This window comes from Vanessa cardui, chromosome 20 (genome assembly GCF_905220365.1).
Source record: "Vanessa cardui chromosome 20, ilVanCard2.1, whole genome shotgun sequence".
In the NCBI taxonomy this organism is placed as follows: Eukaryota; Metazoa; Arthropoda; class Insecta; order Lepidoptera; family Nymphalidae; genus Vanessa; species Vanessa cardui.
The window spans coordinates 9,816,404-9,830,006 of NC_061142.1; the positions used below are offsets into that span (position 1 = coordinate 9,816,404).

General features: G+C 34.2%; 1 protein-coding gene across 1 annotated transcript in view; it reads left to right on the plus strand.

Moving 5' to 3' along the window:
- The window catches only part of LOC124538242, a 136,697-nt gene that overhangs the window by 75,200 nt on the left and 47,894 nt on the right, over positions 1-13,603 (plus strand). Inside the window, exon 5 of the mRNA XM_047115230.1 lies at positions 6,296-6,501. Within this exon, the coding sequence (XP_046971186.1) occupies positions 6,296-6,501 (206 nt within the window). The remainder of the gene's footprint in view (positions 1-6,295; positions 6,502-13,603) is intronic.

The following is a 13,603-nucleotide window of genomic DNA, read 5'->3' on the forward strand; positions in this document are numbered from 1 at the left end:
GTACAAAAATAGTCCGCACAATTACTCTCTCTATATCAGATATTATGTTTGTAACTTTTTACAAACTCCACATAAATCTCTGGAACGTCCCTAATTTCATTTTTTTCGCACATAAATCTGGATATATTTCCAATATCACGAGTAAATCTTCGTCCATTCATGTGTAAGAGCCACATTCTGAGAGTCTGAGGGCAACTCTAGTAGGATTATTGCGACAAAAGTTATAATAACTTTACAAAACTGAGTTGTTCGAGTCCAAAGCGAAGGGCGGATAATATACAGACTATTTAGCTTGGAATTTATATAATTAGATTTACTTTACGTTGAATTATTAGTCGAGATAGCCCAGTGGTTAGAACGCGTGCATCTTAACCGATGATTGCGGGTTCAAACCCAGGCGAGCACCGCTGTTTCATGTGCTTAATTTGTCTTTATAATTCATCTCGTGCTCAACGGTGAAGGAAAATATCGTGAGGAAACCTGCATGTGACAAATTTCATAGAATTTGTGCCACATGTGTATTCCACCAACCTGCATTGGAACAGCGTGGTGGAATATATTCCAAACCTTCTCCTCAAAGGGAGAGGAGGCCTTTAGCCCAGCAGTGAGAATTTACAGGCTGTTGTTGTTGTTGTTGTTGAATTATTGGTGCTATTTAAAAGTGTATTTTTATGATGCGCGCACTCTGGCACATTAAAATACATGATGAAATTGCCCGCTAAACCGCCAATTAGTGTCAAGTTACTCGTAATAGAAAACTTCGCACTTTATCTTTTTGTACATTGTTTATTTAATTTGTGAATGATTAAATTAGTGACAGCATGTTATGGTAGTGAGAAAAAAGTAATAATTAAAGATTATAACTGTTATATAGTTATAATCTAAAAAAATAATTAAGTAATAACTGTTTTATTATTATTATTTTTATGCAGTAAATTATTATTACGTTATTTTAATTAACAATGTTTTTAATATAAAGTAAAGTAACAGCCTGGTAAATTTCCCACTGCTGGGCTAAGGCCTAAATGATAATATTTATATTTTTAACCGATATCAAAAAAGAAGGATTGGTTATTTTACATTTGATCTGTTCCGATTCGATGGACCTGTCACTGATTTTTAACAAAATATGTTAAAAAAAATAGAACAAGTTCCTAAAAAAGTCATCTCATATCGGAATCTTATATTTTTGATATTGTATATTTTTTGATTTCCACTTGAATTTTCTTTATTTATTCTTAGTCTATGCTCTGTATGTAATCAAGGTTCTAGTATTACTGTGCAAACAATATAGATTATTAAAAAAAAGAACAAATGCGTAAACTGATATTTCGTTATACGATATTTTGTAATCGAATATGTTTATAGACAATGAAGCCAAAGATTCAATCAGTTGGTAGAATTAGTTTGAGCCCGAGACATGATTTCTATTGTATTTTATGCAATTTATGTAAATTAAATAAAAAAACATTATTTCGTTTTAACCGAACATCATGTTCCAAATTTGTAACAACAATTTATGATCCAAAATTGTGAAGAAATTAATTTATCCTATACCTTCAACCATCACTATATATATATGCTTATTTTGTGTTTATAATTCATCTCGTAATCTTAGGTGAAGGAAAACATCGTGAGGAAACCTGCATGTGTTTAATTTCATCGAAATTCTGCCACATGTGCATTCCACCAACCTGCAATGGAACAGCGTGGTGGATTATGTTCCAAACCCTCTCCCTAATGGAAGAGGAGGCCTTATCCCAGCAGTGGGGAATTTACGGGCTGTTTCTTTACTTTTACTTTATACCTTCAAATTATACTTATTTAATAATTGTCAAAATAAAAACTATATAAGTGTGCAAATGAGGCCTGACGTAAGAAGTTAATTCTACGGTAAAAATGCATGAAAAAAATACTGAACGTTTAAATTGATTATACTTTCTTTAGATAAATTTACATCATTTTACAGCTTAAGGTAATTTACTTCCTTTTACAAAACTTAATACTTGGTTAAATACTTATTTTTAGAAAAGGTGTAGGTAGGAGATATAGGAAATGTTAAGCTTTCCCTAAATTATATATATGCTACTTGGAAACTATAATATAATGTGCCTTGTGTCTATGTATATAACTTCTACATAAAACTCTTCATGCTATTAATTTTAATATTTTGGACATTTCAACCAATTCAGAAGAAATTTTAATAAGTTCGAGTTGGCTCTGTGATTAGAACGCTTCTGAACCGATGATTGCGGGTTCAAACCCAGGCAAGCACTACTGAATTCATGGGATTAATTTGTGTTTATTATTAATTAAACTTGAGCTCGTCGGTGAAGGAAAACATCGTGAGGCAACCTGCATTTATTTAATTTCTGCCACATGTAAATCTACCAACCTGCATTGAGGCAGCATGGTGGAATATGCTCCTAATCCTCCCCTCAAAGGTTATTATTATTATTTAATAAATCGCTCTGAGCTTTTAACTCGTACTTGAACAGCAAGTAAAATCAGTTTACACGGAACGTTTATTCCAGTTATCTCTCACGTTGTAGATTTTTATGAAGGGTTCAGTGGGGCTCGAATCAATTTACGATGCAATTTGTGAGCTGCGGGACTACTATGTGTAATAACTGAGACGAAAAATGTATTTTGCAACATATAATAGACTATTAAAAAGCGTGCTATCAAAAATACACAATCCCCGAAGCTCTCGTAGACTTTTACATACGTAGAAAAGTTAGATACTAGCCCTAATATCTATGAAGAATCACATGATAATTATGATAAGTTTAAATAAGAATATAACGGGTTCAAACCTGGGCAAGTATCATTGAGCTTATGTGTGTATGACCACAATTAAGGGCTTCTAAATATTTCATGCTTGACGGTAAATAAACGCTGATTTTATTGAATTGAATTCGACGATTGTATCAAACATCAATTACATTGATCCAGAAATAAGCCCTAAACTTTTCTCAGCGAGAAAAAACCTTAGAAAAGTGATAAAATGTAAACAGATTTTTACAAACGAAATAGCATGACCATTGACTATCAAGTGGCATATTTGTTAGTAGATTCGATCGTAACCAACTCTACACTGCGAGTATTTTAAATCCTGTTTATGTTAAAAATAATTGCTAAATCACTGCGAATAAAACAAGTACGAATAATACAAATAATAATGAGCTATCGAATATATATCTTTATTATTTTTATTATGATAGACATTATTGGTCTGAGTTATATTACCTAAAAATCAGATGTCAAGATATACTTAGCATGTGAAACTATTTCTTCTATAAATAAAAGTAACAATCTAAATTTGGTTATAAAGAGTTTTCAAACTTATTCTATGATTCGGTATGTGTCTTGGAATTTTATCCAGCGAATGCAGGTCACGACATTTTCCTAGGTCTAGAATATCCATTTGGATAACATTATAAATGCAAAGGAACTCTACGTTCGAGCGACGACTAGGATGACGTTCAGACGTCTCATATTCCCCTTATGGCATGTCGCAACCTACATATGTCTGAAAAATAACAATTGGTAATAATTATTTCTAAATACGTGAACATTTTAGTGAGAATATCGACAGCGGTTCACTTGGCTTTGTGCAAGCCCGTCTGTGTAACCCACTCAACATATATTATATACCAATAAACAATAATACTTGCTGTGTTTCTCTTTAAAGCCAGTATAACTAAAAGCACAAGGGACATCTTAGCTCCCAAGTTCGATGACGCATTCGTGTGATGTAAGGAAAGGTTATTATTGTTTACAATGGGCGGTGGCTACCACATCAACAGGTGGCCCATTTGTCCGACCACCTACCTATTACATAAAAAAGCGGTTATGTCCAACCCGCTCATATAATCGTAGTCCCAAAATACCTAATTAATATATATTTTTTTAAAACATTTCCAAGATCCTACTGACAAGGTAATAAAATTTATTATTTTGTCAGTAGTATCTTTTTTAAACAGATCGAATATGAACTGCAAAATAAAATTTTAATCTATATGATCTTCAACACGTCCCACTGACGTACAAGGCTCGCGTCTAGGCGCCTCGGAGGCATTGTCAGCCTCGGCCTCTACTCTCATCAACCTCGGGCACTCGGGCGACTGATTAAGAGTCAGCTCAGTGTAAGCGATTATTTGAATCATTGAAACATAATAAGAGCGCGCAGTGTGATGTTGTAATTAAACATTCGTATCTTTTCATTTCAATTCATTTTTCATTTTTAATAAAACAATGCCGTTGGTTTTCCGGTACAGAATAGATTTTATATTATTTTTATTTATATTTTCAGTTTCTGAGATTTGTTAGGATTATTTAAATTGGTTCTAGAAGAGTACAAGTTTTGCAATTAAAAATGTTTGAAGCGACAAAAGCGACGGTTTACGATTTCTTCAAGTCTCAAAATTACATTTTTTTATGTAAACTAGAAACTGTTTTGCTGTTGAAATAAGTCAAAAGTTACATCTAGTTCTAGTGTTGCAAATTTAATTGTAAAAATAACTTCATCGTAAGAAAATTCTCGACTTATATATCTAGTTAGGTGCTTTTTTTAATGACGGTCATCTGTTATAGCAGTTCGAATAGATAATATATATGTGCAACTAGATGCAAATAAAAAAGTAACTTCATTCGGTATTTCTTAAAATATGCACGTCCATTTTGATAGAAAAAATTCTCACCTATTAATAAAATATCGAGGTAATAAGATTATCATTACTTTTAAATTTTGAGACTTCAAGAAGAAAAGAGATTTTAATTCTCATTTTAAAGTTTTATGAACTGGATAACAAAATTTTGAATAGATGATTTGAGATGACATTGCAGCGTCGCGCGTCGTGAGGAACTCGAAAGTTTTCTAATTAAAACGTCTTTAAGGCGCTTTAATAATGACGCTCACTTTCGGAAGAAACTAACAAGAGACATTCCTGAACTTGCAAAAAAATAATTTATGTTTCTCCTTTCAAACAATTAAGGTAGCGTTCAAGACATTAATGATTTATTTATTGTTTATGTAAAATATTCAAATATCAAATCTTACAACAACAGCCTGTAAATTCCCACTGCTGGGCTAAAGGCCTCTTCTCCCTTTGAGGAGAAGGTTTGTAACATATTCCACCACGCTGTTCCAATGCGGATTGGTGGAATACACATGTGGCAGAATTTCTATGAAATTTGTCACATGCAGGTTTCCTCACGATGTTTTCCTTCAACGCTGAGCACGAGATGAGTTATAAAGACAAATTAAGCACATGAATCAGCGGTGTTTGCCTGGGTTTGAACCCGCAATCATCGGTTAAGATGCACGCGTTCTAACCACTGGGCCATCTCGACTCGAATCGAACCGAATCTTACTACAATGATATCTGTTCATCAAATGGCTCGTGGTCAAAGATTTTGGGATGAAAATGAGCAGAAGGTTCACCTGATGTTAAAAAGTTGTCGATCTTAAAGGAACCTACACTCGATGTTTGAAAACTCACCTTTTTAGCGGTCCAGGTCAACCAGATAAAAGTTATACCACAACCTTTTTCTGTCAATAAATTCCCAATAGTCATTGACCTCGCGTTAAGGGACTTTTTTGGCTGCGTTAGGTAGCTGTCCCATCGGATTGTGAGAATAAGAGAATTGTGAGTGTGTTTGCCGATTTGCACCTACATCTTACACTATAATATACATTAAAATAGACCATAACTTGTCAGAACGATTTTTATCGGATTAATTGTCGGAAGAATAACATTACTTAATAAATTGAATATACATGTTCCAGTTAATATTTATTCTTGTAAGGGATAAATGAAATGTACAAATAATATGACCACCGGTTCAAAACATAAATTTTGTTGAGAAGAACTAGCGAGAAAACTCAGTACTTAAAATTATGGATTTTTGAAAAAAAAACGAGATGGCCCAGTGGTTAGAACGCATGCATCTTAACCGATGATTGCGGGTTCAAACCCAGGCAAGCACCGCTGATTCATGTGCTTAATTTGTCTTTATTATTCATCCCTTGCTCAGCGGTGAAGGAAAACATCGTGAGGAAACCTGCATGTGACAAATTTCATAGAAATTCTGCCACCTCTGTATTCCACCAATCCGCATTGGAACAGCCTGGTGGAATATGTTCCAAAACCTTCTCCTCAAAAAGAGAGGAGGCCTTTAGCAAAGCAGTGGGAATTTACAAGCTGTCGTTGTTGTTGTTGTAAAAAAACACACAATTTACATTTGTATATAAAAAAAGACTTATAAAATAATATTATTTTTTACTAAACAGGATGCGTCGGGCAAATGCATGGCGACTCAAAAGCACCTGGTGAAAGAGAGCCCCGAGATGCTGGCTATATCGACCTGGACGGGGCAGGTGCCGAAGCGCCCGCCTCTGCCACCCAATGCACGGCTCTCCCAACTAATGGCACTTGGCTCCAGGAGGGATCCCGGGCATGTCGTATGGATGCTTGCTAAATCGGATTCGGAGATGAAGTAAGTAAAAATATAAGTCTGTAGTCAGTAACGTATATATACTCTGTAATATTATAATTTCGCGATTTGTCTATGACTTTTCTGATTCTTTTTATGGTATAGGTTGGCGGAAGCGCATATGGGCCACCTGATGGTTAGTGGTCACCATCACCCATAGAAAATGACGCTGACAAATTCCTTCCATCGTCAATGTGCCCACCGACTTTGGGAACTAAGATGTTATGTTGCCTGTAGTTACACTGGCTCACTCACCCTTCAGACCGGAACATAACAATACTGAGTACTGTTATTTGGCGATAGAATAACTGATGAGTGGGTGGTACCTACCCAGACGGGCTTGCACAAAGCCCTACCACCAAGTAAAACTATAACTCTTCTCTGTGAAAGACTACATAATAAAAGACAGTTCGTAGTACTCTAAAACTTTTATTACTAAAAAGAAAATCCGCTATTGTAACAAACTCGATAACAAATAATTGTAAGTCTATCAAAAAATCAAATATCTACAATATAGAAGGTAAAATATGTGCCTGTAATGGACCTAATGAAAGCATATTGTATAAGTCCCTTGTTTCATCTGAATGAAGCTCTGAATCAATTTAAATATTTTATAATTAGAAAAGGTCAACGAAAAACATAATTTATTTCGTCTGGACTGCTTTATAATCTAAATCCCAAAAACACATTAGTGATAAAATCGTTTTTAGACAAAAATTGAAACAGATTATAATTAGCAATGTTAATTGTTTCTATTTTTATATGATTCAGCTCGTATAGTCTAGGTACATGTAGTATGTTTGCGTCCTATCGATCCCAAATTCACCCCAGGGGTAAAGAACTCCGCACCCCTCTATACACAAATTCCGACACCTCTTTCTACATTTGCTTACCGAACTTATACAGCTATCTACTGAGAGAATCCTGATTCCTGGTCTATTGTCCTAACCACTGACGAACCACGAATATCAATAACGATTCATGTAAGTTAGTTTCAGTACTAAATATGTAAAAAATAACGATGATAGACTATATATACAAAACTAGTAGTCACCCGCGGCTTCAGCCCCTTTTTAGGTTGTTAGCTGTCATGTGTTAGGCATAAAAGTAGCGTATGTGCTTTATTGGAGTTCAAGTTTGCTTCATACGAAATTTCCCCAAATATGTTTCATCGTTTTTTGTCGTGAAAGAACGACAGACAGACAGAGTTACTTTCACATTAACGTATTAATATAGATCATCTGAGTTATTCTGGAGAGTCGAGATGGCCCAGTGGTTAAAACGCGTACATCTTAACCGATGATTGCAAGTTCAAAACCAGGCGAGCACCGCTGATTCATGTGCTTAATTTGTCTTTATAATTCATCTCGTGCTCGGGGGTGAAGGAAAATATCTTGAGGAAACCTGCATGTGACAAATTTCATTGAAATTCTGCCACATGTGTATTCCACCAACCCGCATTGGAACAGCGTGGTGGAATATGTTCCAAAGCTTCTCCTCAAAGGGAGAAAGGGCCTTTAGCCCAGCAGTGGGAATTTACAGGCTGTTGTTGTTGTTGAGATATTCTTAAAAATTATATATGTATGCACCGCTGATATTATTTGAAAAACAATTTCAATATAAATAAATCTCTCGAACAAATATTATTCTCGAAACATATAATTTAATACTTCGCTTCAAGTAGCGTGGCCCTTATACGTTGGAAATTTTAAATTGTATGTACGTACTGGCTTATACTTCGGAATACAGTAGAAATTGTTGCATTATGTCGGATTCAGAAAGTTCACGTGTAAAATTCATTTCCACGTTTTGATTTCAAATATTTCCATCAAACGGATATCTCCGGTTTTCAACATATTATATTTATAGGTATCTATGTATGTTTAATAAATGATACATATTTCTTATATAATATAACTAGCGAGCTGAGATGGCCAAGTGGTTAGAACGCGTGCATCTTAACCGATGATTTCGGGTTCAAACCCAGGCAAGCACCACTATATAAACGAGCTTAATTTGTGTTCATAATTCATCCCATGCTCGGCGGTGAAGGAAAACATCGTGAGGAAACCTGCATGTGTAACGGAACAGCGTAGTGGAATATATTCCAAACCCTCTCCTTAATGGATGAGGCCCTATCTCAGTAGAGGGAAATTTACAGGCTGTTACTTTACATTACTTTTTTATTACTAGCAACCCACCCTGGCTTCACACGGGTGCAAGGCTGATACTAAATATATTACAGACTTTCTTTATTTAATACTTCTAAAATTATCAGTGTTTCTTTAGTATATTGTCCATGTATTATATATAAAACCCTTCCTCTTGAATCACTCTATCTATTAAAAAAATGCATCAAAATCCGTTACGTAGTTTAAAAGATTTAAGCATACAAAGGGATATAGGGACAGAGAAAGCGTATTGTGTTATACTATGTAAAGATATACTGGTGATTGGATTTTGTAGGCTTTTGTTGTAGATAATACATCGGTTGTTATGTATCGTCAGGTCACATTTCTTTTATACGAGGTACCAATTTGGAAATAATGATAATATTGGTATTGCTCAGCTATTCAACTTGTTTGTTATAAGCTTACGTCGCGTTATTTATGTTTCCTTTATTCTTTTATTATATTTTTATGTATTTTAGTCTCTATTTCATATTAAATAAGATTCAAGGTCGTACTTTGATGGTATAACAGTGATGTTTTTCTCGGTTTCACATTTCCAACGAAGGTGTTTTTTTTTTTATGAAACTGCTTGGTTTTGTTTTGCTTTCAAAGTTTGTATGACTATTCCTTTTCTTTTCTAAGCATTTATCCATAAAGTCATTTCAGTTGTCGTTTTCCGACAAACTTTATTATAAAATCTTATTTAGGGTACATCACTACGATAACTTCTAAAGGACGTACGTAAAAAATTGGTTCCAAATTTAAACTTCAATTCGTCATAGATTTTTTTTTTTTTTAATGTTTAGCATTAAATGTTTATAGTTTGGAATAAATATTAATAATATTTAACATAACGAAATAATCAGCTATAACTTCAATGTAAAGTACATATATTCACTGAAAAATCCTATTAAAATACACACAATAAAACAATGCAGTAATTTCGAAATAATTATTATTATTTACGAAACATATTACGTACTCTCGTAAATATATTAAATCAAATCTATATTTTGGATAAATTCACAATTTAATGTGAAAATACAAAACAGTTTACACAATTAAAGTAGATATTGTTTATTTCTTTTTCATGACAAACGTATGATTATTTTTTTGTCTATGAGTTATACATACGAGATTTGGAATTTTACTGACACGTGACATTGGAAAAATAATCTGTACCCCGACACAACTAACAGCCTTTGTCAATAAAAGCGCTTATGGATTAACAGTGATGATACTTAAAAAAAGCTTAACCAAACCAGATTTGTTTATGAATTCAGTTTTCGAAATTTAACGTTATTTCATTTAACTTTCATTTTTTATAAATAGTTATTTATTTTGAAGCGTACTGTTTATCAGTAGATATGTAACGTGTGTTCTATATATGAATGTGTGGTGTTACGCGAATGGATAGAGTAAGGAATGAGTATATAAGAGGAAGTTTGAAAAGGACACCGATAGCCAAGAAGTTATGTGGAAGGCGGCTATCATGGTATGGGCATGTAATGCGGAGGAATGAGGAACACATTGTGAGGAAGGCCTTGAGCATGGATGTGGATGGATATAGATTTAGAGGACGACCAAGGAAACGATGGATGGATTGTGTGAAAGACGATATGGCTAGAAAGAATGTTACTTGTGAGATGACGTCTGACAGAGAAGTATGGAAGGAGAAGACATGCTGTGCCGACCCCAAATAAAATTGGGATAAGGGCAGGAGAATGATGATGTAACGTGTGTTCTATAATATCTTCTACAGAATTGGGTAGTGCATTTCGACAACTCAAATCGGCTAAGAACGTCATTAATTCTTTTCCTGTCAGGCATTTATTAATCCGAGCTAACCTATTGCCAGGATGCCTCCCTACGAATCTAATGTCTGAATAAGCTTAATTACAGTCGTATTTACGATATCAAGAGTTTTTACTAGAGGATTTTCCAAGGAAGGACAAGAAAAAGGAACGGTCGCTTGTATATACTTGGCGTCAAGGCTTTGTGCAAGCCCCACTGGATAGATACCACCCACGCATCAGATATTCTTCCGCCAAACAATAGTACCTTGGTATTGTTATTTTCCGGTTTGAAGTAAGAGAAGCAGTGTAACCACAGGCACGTGAGACATAATATCTTAGTTTCCAAGGTTGGTGGCGCATTGGTGATGTGAGTAATGGTTAATATTTCTTACCGTTGTTTATGGCCGTTGGTGACCACTTACCAGCAGGTGATCCATGTGCTCTTCTGCCAACGTGAAGTGCTGCTTTCATGATAAACCTGGGATGTATTTAAGTCATTTCAAGTTTAATGATGTACTAGTAACAGTAACTCCACTGAGTCCCAAGTCTCCAATTCTCAACTAACAGCTAATATTTCAATATAAGTATTTTTAATCCTATTGAATTGGACGATGATACCAAAGTGATAATACTTGTATTCGAGACGATAAATACGGCAAGTTTGAATTTGGTTCATTGGTTATAACGGCGTATTTATGTAAATCCCCAAGTTTTGCTCAAATAGAATACCCTCGATGGCTTATCTTGTTTTTGTATGGGATCATTGCAAGCCACTACGGTTCATTGCTAGGCTCGGATTAACATAAATATAAAATATAACAACAGCCTGTACATTCCCACTGCTGGGCTAAAGGCCTCCACTCCCTTTCAGGAGAAGGTTTGGAACATATTCCACCACGCTGTTCCAATGCGGGTTGGTGGAATACACATGTGGCAGAATTTCTATGAAATTTATCACATGCAGGTTTCCTCACGATGTTGTCCTTCACCGCTGAGCACGAGATGAATTATAAAGACAAATTAAGCACATGAATCAGAGGTGCTTGCCTGGGTTTGAACCCGCAATCATCGGTTAAGATGCGCGCGTTCTTACCACTGGGCCATCTCGATTCAGAGTCGAGATGGCCCAGTAGAGTCGGATTAACAATCTTTCAGCAATTTTCGTTTTAAGTTAATTTACTTTGACTGTTAATAGCGACCCGCCCGGCTTCATAGTAGAAACTTCTAAAATTATCAGTGTTTCTTTACTCAATTGTCCATGTTTTATATATAAAAAACCTTCTTCTCGAATCACTCTATCTATTAAAAAAAACGCATCATAAGCCGTTGCCTAGTTTTAAAGATTTATTTAGATTTAGGGACAGAAAAAGCGACTTTGTTTTGTACTATGTAGTAATTGTCACATATCGCCATCGTGTCTAGTCTCAATATGTAAATAGACCATAGTGTCTTCTGTTTAGGATGTTATGATATTGTGTTATTACATTGACATTATATAGCTTTTTACTTATATAATCTCAATCTTAGATAAACGTGTACCAAACCCTATCACCAGTTAAATGTATGTCTGTCTGTTTATTTACTTCAGAAGTAAATAAGAACAGACGCCAATGCCTCGAGTATCGAACTGGAATAACTAAAGATAGAAAAATCGTTCTGATTTATTTTGCGTTTTATGCTCATAAAATATTCAATATAAGTCAGTATGGTAATCTTGATCTTGTAAATTGTGTTCTGTTATTAGAAATTATATAAACAGTATAATTTAAAGGAGTTACTCCTTGTTTAACGTTTTTTAATTATTTTATAATTCAATTGATTCGGATCCGTATTCAAAAAAGGGTAAGATAAATTAATTAAATGATAATAATTATTGACAAAACAAATATCCTAATATAATTATATTAATAAACATATTTTCCGTAAAGTAAATTCAAACCAACATTGCCCTAAGGCCCTCGTACCTCTCAAGGAGAAAGTTTTTCACGTAGCTTTTTTATACTTATGATTTCAACAGCTGTCATTCACGCAAAAATGGATAGAAATCGCAAGGGAATTTCGTGAAAGATACCTATTTTGCAAACGTTTGGATGCTGATAGAAAACATTTTGATATTTAAAAGCTCTATTAAGAAACTTCACTTTCAGTGAAAAGCTAGTAGCGAAAAGTTTTATTTAAAATATCAAATGAATCTCTGTTTAAAAAACCAATAAATAGGAGTAATGATTAAAGCTGTTTAAATTTTGTACTTACATAGAGCTATGGCGTAAAAAATCGCCTATATAATGAGAATCAAAAGGTATGGCTTTTTAACCCACATTAAAAGCAGGAGGAGGTTATCAATTCGGTTTTATTTTTTTTTTATTATTTCTTGACTCAGAACTCCGCCATATATGAACGGATATCGAAAATATATTTTTTTTTGTTTGAGATACCTACTTGAATTTGATGAAACAGCCGCTATTTTCATTTTATTTTATTTTTTTTAAATGTACTGTTAAAACTATCGAGTATCTACACCTTAATCTATTCAAAAACTTTAGTTGTTTAGTTTAATAAGAAATACTGAAATAGAGCCTCGGATACTTTAGTCATATTCTACGCTATACTAGAACTCTCTCTAAATGCGCACGGATAATGCTCCGTCTTTTTTAGCGAAATCGAACCTCAACTTGGTATCGTATATAAGTCTCGAATTATATGTTTGTTCCGATAAAGATGAATATATTATCACCGAAATATCAATAAAATAACTTTATCTTCAAAGTTGCCACTGTAACCCGAAATGAGATATATACTGTCGCGAACTTTTCTATGAAACTTTTTAAGCTCTACAATCTCTTGTGCAAACTTTTGATGTATCTGATAAATGTTTGCTAGCGTTGCAAACGAAAGCCGAACGAGAGATGCTATCTCCGGCCGTATTGACATCATATCTCGGAAGACTATAATTTATCATGTCGATAAAGTTCTATATTAATTAATTTAGTTATTTCGCGTGATGCGACATGCAAATACTACTACTATATATCAGTAGCGACCCGGCGTCGCACGGTTGCAATACTGATACTAAATATACTGCATAATATTTTAACATGTTCACACATTTTTCAGTAATTCTCTACGATATTGTGCATG